This window comes from Vanellus vanellus, assembly GCF_965231255.1.
Source record: "Vanellus vanellus genome assembly, chromosome: 14".
Taxonomy (NCBI): domain Eukaryota; kingdom Metazoa; phylum Chordata; class Aves; order Charadriiformes; family Charadriidae; genus Vanellus; species Vanellus vanellus.
In genome coordinates this window covers 2,392,948-2,402,803 of record NC_138919.1, presented here as the reverse complement: position 1 = coordinate 2,402,803, position 9,856 = coordinate 2,392,948, and the positions used below count along the sequence as shown (strand labels likewise).

General features: G+C 52.0%; 1 protein-coding gene across 1 annotated transcript in view; it reads left to right on the top strand.

The window, feature by feature from the left end:
* Positions 1-413: 413 nt before the first annotated feature.
* Positions 414-9,856, top strand: part of XPO6 (exportin 6) — a 61,055-nt gene continuing 51,612 nt past the window's right edge. Inside the window, exon 1 of the mRNA XM_082490833.1 lies at positions 414-514. Within this exon, the coding sequence (XP_082346959.1) occupies positions 512-514 (3 nt within the window). The 5' untranslated portion in view covers positions 414-511. The remainder of the gene's footprint in view (positions 515-9,856) is intronic.

Here is a 9,856-nt window from a genome sequence, read left to right as displayed (position 1 = left end):
AACATGGCGGCCGGCGGCGTGCGCCGGCGGGCTGCGCATGCGCCTGCGCCACCCGTCTTGGGCTGCGATTGGCTGCGGGGACGCCCGGCGACCGCTTCCGGTGGGAGGGCGGGGCGGGGCCGGCAGAGCCGCCTCCCCGGTGCGCGGCAGGATGCGCCTGGCGTAGCCACCGGCCGCACCGACAGCCGCCGCACCGGGCCGCGCTCCCCTCCGCCCAGTCCTTTCCCTTCCGCCGGCCAACGCCGGGCCCTCCCGGCTAGCGCGGCGCCTGCCCTTCCCAGCGCCCCGGGGCTCCCCGTCCCCGCCGGCCGGGGGAGGCCCGGGGGCTGGGAGGCGGCGGCGGCTCTCCGGGTGTGTGAGGGGGTTGGGGGGGCCGCCTGCCGCGCTCGAGGCTCTGCGGCCGGCGGGGGCTCGCCGGTGCATGGGCGGGGAGGCCCCGCCGCCGCCGGCCATGACATGAGCGGAGCGCGGCGCCCTGCCTAGAGCCGCCCCGCGGGAGCTGCCGGCAGCCATGGTGAGCGCGGGCGGGGGGACCGGGGCGGTGGGGGGTGGTAGGGGGGCTCCCCTGCGCTACGGAGGGGTGTGCGGCCCGGCCCGGGCCCGCCAGCCCTCAGGGTCCGCCTCCGGTACGGGGCCCGGGCGGCCCGGGGCCTGCTGCGAGGAGCCGCCTGGGCAGCGGCCGGGCCGCGGCCTGCGGGTGCTGAGGGCGGCCTTCGCCCCCAGAGCCGCCGCGGAGACAAATTTTAAAAAGCTGCGAAGTTGGAAATTCTTCCTGGGAGCACTTGTGCCGAAAGGGTGTCGGGAATCGGTGGTTTTCTGCAGTGCCAGCCGTGGGCTTGCCCCCCGTTCGCCCCCAGTTTGGCCTCGGATAAGCTGCGGGGATGAGCCAGGTGCCTCTCTGTGCAGAGTAGTGTTTAATTCTGTGGTAGATACTGGTCTTCAGCCTCCTTCCAGCCATAGCTGTGTGCAATCCTACCCCCCCCAGAGATACAGAGCTGAGATATGGCATGCTTTGATTTGCACAATCTCTTTTTTCTCTCGATAAGAAGCAAGAGAAGACATCTTTAATCCAGCGGGTGAGCGCGCAGTCAGGCTGGCAGGGCTGGTAGGTGGAAACCTGTCTTCAGGGGATGGTGGTGTCGCTCACTGTCGCCGTACCGAGCGCTGGCAGCGATATGCCAAGTAACAACTGCTGTTCTTATTTCTCCCTTGTTCTGCCTGCAGGGAAGCCTTATATCCCAAAACTTACTGGGTTGACAAAGGGAAGCCGCAAACATGTACTTTGCCGTTGATCTGTGAGTAGAGAGGTGTGCTTGGCAGCCCTGGATTTGCTCCGGGAAATCTGCTTCCTCTCCTGTCTCGCCCAGAAAGTCCCACTGGGCGAAGGCAGTAGTTACTGATCTAGTTCTCAGCTGCTTTCTAGTTGAAGCCGCCTTAGATAACGAAGGCTCAAGGCCTTGCGCCCCTTTTCTTCAGGAAGTTGGGATCTTGGTTTGCAGTTGTGAATTTCTTCACCCAAGAGCTGAAATAATCACATCTGCACATCGTTTGTTGTGTTCCTGGTACCAACTAGTTTATTGACACCTTGCTCTCTGTAGCCCATTGAAGTTGAATTTCATTAGTCCTTTTGAGAGGCTTTGCTACTCCATGCGGTGTCTGCTGGGGTGGGATACGTTCTGCTCCATAAATACATGTAGCAACCTCGTGCTGCTGGGTCTGCGTGCGTGAGGGAAGTACCTGCCGGCTCAGGATGGGTTCCTGACTCGTCTGCCACATGTCACAGGTCTTTCAGAATTTAGCTTCAGGCAAAGCTAGAGCAAAGGGTGATATTCCTGAGGTGGATACCCCTGATTCACACAGATGAATAAATACCGTGGTTGAGTTTGGAGAATTTGGTAGAGCTGTCATATATAACAAAGTGTAGTTATGCGTGTGGAAAAGGGTTACGGAGTTTTGTGCTTCAGGGTGTATGCTAATAATTGCAGGTGGCAAAAGGGCTTCTTAATTCTTCCCTTGCCTTCATGCAGACGCACATTTAGACTGCTGAATTACCTTTTCTTTATTTCTTTTTTTCCTTGAACATCCAATGTTTGGTTCAGCTACAAGTCAAGTACTGGCTTTGGAAGGTGAGAAGCAGTCATCGAACGATACTGCAGAATTTACTGTTGTATCTCTTCATGTGACTACTGTGCAAGATTTTCCTTACGTTCCCATTTCCTTGGAGCTTCCAGATGGGCATGTTCTGCTGTTAGTGTACCCTCCTTCCTGGAAACAGTTGGAAAAGTGTGAAGATGAATTGCTGTAAGGCATACTGGGAACAGATAAAACGCAATTAAACTCTGCTGTCGAAAATACAGACTTGGGGAAGCAGACTTCATTAGTTGAAGTTGAATTGGGTTGATATAGAAGGGAGCGAACAATGGGAGCAGTAATGAGGTAGAGCTTGATTAGCTGGGAAGGAACGTTGAGAACAAATTGAGCACCCAGCAAAGGCAGGAGGGGAAACCAGTGATGCACACGTTGTGGAACGGGTGCCAGTTCAGTGTGCTCAGATGCCACTAATGGCTCAGGAATCTTACGCCACCATTAAAAAGCTATTTAGTTTCACAGGAAGCTGGAATCATTCTTTTGCTTTGTGAGGTGTTGGCGAAGAGCAGCCCTGTTGTGTTGGGCTCTCTGGTCATCGTACCCTGTGTGGTGGTGATTACATGCTTGTGGCCTGTCAGACTACAAACGCGCATTGCGTGCCTGCTAAACAGTTCTTGTACAGCATCCAGTTTGCGGCGCTCGGTGAAGAAGGCGTGTGTCAACGTTGATGTCATGATCTCTTTGTAGAGAAAATAGGATATTGTAAAATTCAGGCTTCTCAAGTGGATTTCTGTGCAGTCAAGTTAATCTCCAAACACAGAGTAACTAGCTCCGGTGCCACTCTTCAAGCTTTTCCCTTCTTAATTAGGGCAGAAAGTATTAACGTGATTTCCGAGTCAGCTTTTAGGATCCTTCTAGATGATCTTAGTGAACAGCTTCAAAATAAATACTGTTCATGGAGCTAGTCCTTGAATGCATTTGTGTTTTGCATCCAATTAAGCTATGCGTTTGTCTCATCGCTCATTCTTTCGCCTTTTTTCTGTTCCCGCTAGCAAAGCTGAACCATCTCTGAAACCGTCAGCGCTGGGTGGTGATCTCCTGAGCATACCAGTCACCTGGCAAGCGCATTCGTAACCCCCATGTGAGGCTGGAAGTCAGGGGATTACCTCCTAGCGAACGTAGTCTTCAGTTGTCGGAGATGCGTATCCTGCCAGCGACTAGAAAACCGGCTTAGGAAAAGGGACTTCTTCCAGGAAATGCTATCGTGTTAGGTATCAGATTTAAAGATGTCGTACGAAGTCAACCCTTCAGTAGGAGAACCGCAGACGGGCTTCTCAAACACGTTGGCTTTAGTTACCAAACAAGTCGCGCTGCTTTCAGGGTTATCGCTAGGCCTCCTAAACGTGCGGCAAAGCGGGAAGCAGACTACAGAAGTAGCAGCAGCAGATCCGAAGCAGCTCGGTGTCCCTGTTCTGCGTGAGGCAAATATAGCTTGCAAAAATGGAAGTAGGCAGCGGGGGTGTGTAGCTTCAATCTTTCTAAGTTTTCCACAGCGGCATCCTAGCTTTTATTTTATACCCCCTATTATCGCCTTCCAGGTCGTGTTTGGTTTATTTATTTTTTTTACCTTTTAGCGGTAAGCGCTGTCCTTTTCTTATGCTTAAAGCTTCCTTTGGAGACCTGACGATGGTTTAAGCCTTTCCTTTGCTAAGGAATAAAGTCTGTCTGGGTTGCGGCATATCTAGCCAGGTGATGCTGGTGAGCCCTGGGTGATTCTGGCACCTCTGCTTACCGAGGAGCTCGCTGCTCAATTACCAAAATAGCTCGCGTTTATTATGTGTGTCAGCGTAGCTGCGCCGGTGTCCCTGAGGCTGGATCGGGTCTGAGGGCTGTGAACCAGTCCTGTGCTTTTGGGACCTCTCCTGATGTCTGCTCTGCAGGTGGCTGAGGACGGTGTTATGTAGGAGGTGGCAGCAGCTCCTTGCTTTTGCAAAAAACCAACCAACCAAACAACCTTCCTGGCTGTCCCATTGCGCCAGAGACCCTTCAATCACGTCGGGGCTGCCGCCGCCTGGTCCCGAAGCAGGTGAGCTACGGGGACGTCGTGGCATGACGAGAGCCGGAGGAGAAGGTGGCGAGGCTGAGCGCGCCGCCGGTGCTGCGGCAGGCAGGAAGCGCTCGCCCGTGGCGCGGTGGCCTCTGCTTGACGGGAGGTTTTTGAGACCAAGAGGAGCTGGAGCGTGGCGTCCCCTCCCCCAGGCAGCGCCCGCTCCCACACTGCCGGCTGATGCGCGGCAGCAAAACTAGACCGCTGCGGTGTGGCTTTCCGTGCATCCCCTTAACGCGCATAGTTTAAAAACAAAAGCGAACCCTTTTTAAAACCCTTCTGACTCACTCTACTGAGTAGAGAAAGAAAAGAAGAGGAACTTTGAAGTTCTAGCCTCGGCTCCAACATCTGGCTTCCTTTTTTTTGGCCTTCAGGTCACGTCACTTTCTGCGCCCCTTTATTACCCCCGCTTTATCGAATCGTGAAACGGAAGCTGAGGCTTAATGCCGGTGAACCTGTTCCAAGTATTTACCAGTTGTGCGGCAAAGCCGGTCTCAAGCGTGGCTGTTGAGGACGCTTCCCCCAGAATGAGAGCTTTTTCTCTGAAGGCAACAGCTAATTTAGCAGAATGGGTTATACGCAATACCTTTCGGGATCTATAACAACTACAATAACGTGTGCCGTATTTCGAAGACCCGGGTAGCTAAATGCAGCCTGCGCTGTCTCCGGCCGGGCTAAAAGGTGTTAAGGCAAAATTGTTGAGCTTCGAGTTCCGCTAAACCAGCTCGGAAAGCCTCTTTCCACTGGGTGATGGTCACGGTCTTCGGCGGATAGATAAGCGTTGGTTGTTGCGATTATTTTTAGTAGAAAAACGGTAAAACCTGGCGTGTACCCCTAAGCTCGTGCAGCGGGGATCAACCCCGCAAAGAGGTCGCTCTGCGTGCGGATCCCTAAAAGCTGCCAGGAATTTGTGTTCCGTGTGGTTATTTTAATGCCCCTTATTAGGTGTTGCCATTTAGATGAGGGAGAAGGAGCCGCTATTACCGTTATTCTATTTTTTAACAGGTGTTAGTATATGCAAAGTAGGAAAAAAAATGTAGCTTTTACCTGTCAAGGCTGATACCTGTCTGGTAGAACATGTCCTAAAATCCTTCCAAATCCTTATCCTTTATCAGTCAGCAGATATTTCCAGTTAGGAACTATATTTCTATTTGGGTCGCTGCTGCCTTGGCCTTCTCTGCATCCCGGGTGTTAACGTGGCAATATTCTTTCGGAGGAAAAAACCGAAACCTGAGGTGGTCGCCAGCTTCCGTTTGTCCAAATCAAATGCTTAGAATACCGTTTGCAGGGGTAGAGCGTGTGGCCTGGTCCTGTTCTCATGTGAAGGTCTGGTTGTTCCATCAAAAATGGGAATGTTACCGCTTTGGGAGAGGAAAAGCAATCGGCTTTATCCCCTGCTGATGTTCAAGAAGTCGCTTATTCTTCCAGGCGGCCCCTGGGGTTTATTTCCGTGGTCGGAGACGAAGAGGGTCCTCTGGAGCATCGGGAACGGTGCGGCTTTTCCCCACTTTTACCTCTCCCCCCCCACGTTTTATTCCTTTCTTTATCCGTGTTTCTATTTACAATCGGGATAGGAAGCTTTCACTCCACCCGAAAGTATTTTGGGCTCTTTTAACAACATAACAAGCAAAATTTTAGCAAAATTCCTTCATTCCCCCCCCCCCTTAATCTTCCCTGATCCCTCACCCGTGGGGATCGTGCCCGGAATTACATTTCTTCTACCATTTCCCAGCACTTTGCATTCATGCTCCAAATCATCTTTTATTTTCTTTCAGCGTCTCCAAGTTCGGGGCTGGGTCTGCGATCTGGGTGTATTTTTAGCGGTTTGAGTTAACGTTTCAGTAGGGCTTTAATTGCAGCGTGAATTTCCGCCCCGCGCGGGTTCGTCGCGATTCCTTTTTGTCCCCTCTTTTGAGAAAGGCGCGTACTCATCTGGTTTGTATACTGGCTTGTCAGGAGGCCAAAGTCGGCACTGAGAGCAGGGGATGCAGCCTTCTAGAGGTGGTTTTTTGTTTTGTTTTGGGGTTTTGGTTTTTTTTTTTTTCCTTAGGAGAGATAATTTCCTCTGGGGGGGGGGGGGGGAATTTTGTGTTGTGCTTGGTTGATTCTCTCCTGCTTCGGTGGTTTAAAAACAGAACGGTTTTCTTCTGCGTTGCAATACCGCTACTCCTTTTCTTTGGGATCGAGGGCGGTTTCTTCCACTGAAGTTCATCCAAGTGGTTGTTTTTCCTGGGCTGTTGGAAGAACTGTGTGTTTAAAATCAAGGTCTGGACGGGACACAGGAGAGCGAGCGGTTCCGTAGTGGTTAGATTTGTGTCGTTCCCCCCCTCACTCCCCCCCCCCCAGCTATGGCTTATGGGGAGAAGATTGAATTTCCTACAATTCCTTGGCTTTCTTTTTGCACACATAGTAGGGGGGGAAGAAAAGAAAAGGAAGAGGAGGACGACGCGATCCATCTCTGTTGGGCGAGCGCGAGGTCGGTGCGCGGCAGCAAGGCTGTTCCGGCTCCCACGCGTGTCCGAGGGCTGCACCGGCTCTCCTCTGCTCCGCCAGCGACCCGGAGAAGGACTTAGTGATGGGGGAAAGGTGAAGGAGGAACGGTCCTGGGGAGGAGGCTAACCCTGCGACCTTCCCCGGGGGGCTGCGCGCAACGCTTGCCCCAGCGCTGCGGGAGACGTAAGGGTGAGAAGCAGCAGAGCGCTGTTGTGAAATACCCCAAAGTGCAGAAGCGTTGCGGCTATCAACATCTTGTTTTTTCTTTTGAGTGGACTAGATGTCCTTCCTGCGTGTCCTTTGGAAACGCTTAAAGTTAAAAGAAGTCTTTGCGGAGTTATTCCCATGGTGAGTCTTATCCGTGATAGTTTCATTAAATGCTCAACGCAAGTTTTAATGCTCTTGCCGGGAATTAAACTTGCAATATCGCAGTCTTTTTTTTTTCCCCTTCTCTTTGACAGGGAGTGAGGGTCTTACGAAATATCGTATTTCTGTGTAGTGTAATCCTACCTCCTTGGAAATCACATCTGGCCGGTGTAATACATTGGGTAAGGAGTAATACATTGGGTAAGGTCTGATCCTTCTCCCGAGTTTACCGTAAGCTTCGCACTGATGTCGCTGAGCGTAGTCTGGGGTTGGGAGAGGCTTTTCCCCGAGGTAGCGGGCTTAATTCTGCCAGGCAGAAGTGGATGTGGGAGAAGTGCCTGGAAAAGGAGCGGCTGGGATGTGCCAGCGCAGTTAAAATCTCGGCGGGGATTTGCCTTTCTGTAGATGGACCTGCGTCTGAATGGAAGTGCCGCTTTAAGAAATATGCTGAATAATGGTTTTCTTCTTACATTCGCTTTCTTTTTTGCTTGTCCTTAGTGCTTTCCGTTTCCAACTCTGCAATCCCAACTTAAGGAGTCTCTAAAAATGTGCGCGTATGCAAACAGCTCCGATTGGGAGTGGTTGTCGGGGGATTGTTGCGAGTTGTCTATAGGTTCGGATAAATAAGGGTTTATATTTGCGGCTTGGCAGACCGTAAAGTATTTGAGAAGTGGTTTTAAAAACCTGTTAATGCATCTGGGAGGCTCAGCGCTGATCCACAAGCGCCAGGCTTACCGCTTCCATCGCTTATGCATCTCTCTTCCAGGCTCCTCTCTGGTCCGAGGAGCTGTTGCATTTGGACGAGGGGTGAGGTGCAAGTTTTTTTTTTAGCGTTTTTAAGCGTCGTATACCCATCTGCAAGAGCAAGAAGAGTGTTCTTTGGAGGAAGGCTGTACTTTGTCCCTTTTCACGGAATCACGGAGTTTTACAGTTAGAAGGGACCTCTAGAGATCACCTAGCCCAACCCTCCTGCCAAAGCAGGATTGCCCAGAGCACATTACTCAGGACTGCATCCAGGCGGGTCTTGAAAATCTCCAGGGCAGGGGACTCCACAACCTCCCTGGGCAGCCTGTGCCAGTGCTCTGTCACCCGAACCGTAAGGAAGTTTTTCCGTGTATTTGAACGGAACTTCCTGTGTTCTAACTTGTGCCCATTGCCCCTCGTCCTGTCACTGGGAACCACTGAAAAGAGCCTGGCTCCATCCTCCTTCAACCCACCCTTTAGATACTCGTACGCTTTTGTAAGTTCACTTTACCTGCTGCTGCTCATCTGTTGGTTGTCCTGGAGCGTTTGAGTAAGGAGATCCGAGCATTTTTCTTAACGCCTCTTTATTTTTAGAAATAACTTTTATAAGGAGGTGGGGTTTTATATTCCTTCCACAAATATCTTCCCCCCCCCCCCCCCCCAAATACCCACCATCCTTGTGTCCCATTATGGCCTTGGGATCTTTTTTCTCCACCTACCTTTTCAAAAGGCGGGTTACTTCACCTAAAACGGCCGGATAAAATGCGTTATCTCCAAAGGAGCTGTTGCACGTATTTGTTTGGCGCTGTTAGCGCGAGCCTGGCTTGGCTTGTGCAGAGAAAAGGGAAGTGATTTGTACCCTTTGACCGACATCCCGGAGCTCCTGCCCGAGCATCGCCTCGCAAGAAGGGACGGGATCTCCCTCCCAAGGTGTCACAGGCTCGTTGGAAGTGGGACGCAACCCGGGGAACCCCGGGAGAAGGAGGGGGTGAGGCGAAAGGATGGACCCAAAGACTGAGGTTGCAAAACTGTTCGCTTTAGTGGTGGGTTTCCGGGCTTCACCCGAAGACTTTAAGTTACTTCTGCACTCTGGGAGAGAACCGGAGTCACCTTGCAGTATTTTAGCATCCGGAAATTGGCGTGTGCCCGGCTGACCGCCCCTGGCGGATGCTCAACCTTGTGTGGTGTCCCATCTGAAGAGTGTACTGTGACTTTACGGCTTGGTTGTGGTTTTTTTTCCACTAACACCCAAACCAAAAAATTTATCAGTGGTGGCTTAAAAAAATGATGGACAGCAGCTGAGAACCGCCTGAACCGAGTGTCTGCTGAGGAAAGTCTAATGACTGGAGCTGGGTCGTCAAATTTAAGTCCCAAAAGTGACTCTAGTGCCACCCGTACCCACCTGGGACCCCCTGCGCTACGGTGGTATTGCGGCCGTGTGATGCAGAACGTCGCCCTCGAGTAGTCTGCGTTGGATACTGCCGCCCTTCTCATCCGTAGAGCGTTATTTTAGCAACGACTTGTTTGGGGAAATAATGCGTTGCTAAGTCTTTTCCAGCAGCTAAAACCGCAATAAATCAATTGGCAAGTCAGCGGCACGTGACCAGCCTGCCTTCCCCTTGCTCTCCCGCTCCTCCTCGGCGAGAGCGGGGCTTGTAACGGTGCCGCGTCTGAAGCCGGCTTGCCTTATGCCAGCTCGCCATGGTTGTTTTATTCCTCCCGTGGCTTTCGAAGAGATTTTTTTTGTTGGTTTTTTTTTTTTAGGTGTTGCGTTTTAATTCTCCGTGCCTGTTGTGTTGCTGTGTAGGGAGCATCGTCTGTGCGCAGCGAAGCGAAGGCGAGATGGGCGGCGGAGGACGCGCCGCCTGCCGGACTCGATTAAGAGTTAGCGGTTCGGAAAGAATCAGGCTCGGAAACTCGAGCCCGTTAGTCAAAGTTCAACCTTAAAACCTGAAGCCTGGTTAACTGAACCTGCCTTACAAGAAGATTTGAGAAATCAGATCCCTTAGGTATTCAGAAAGGTGCCTGATTACTGGTGTAGCGGGCAGTGTTTACAGA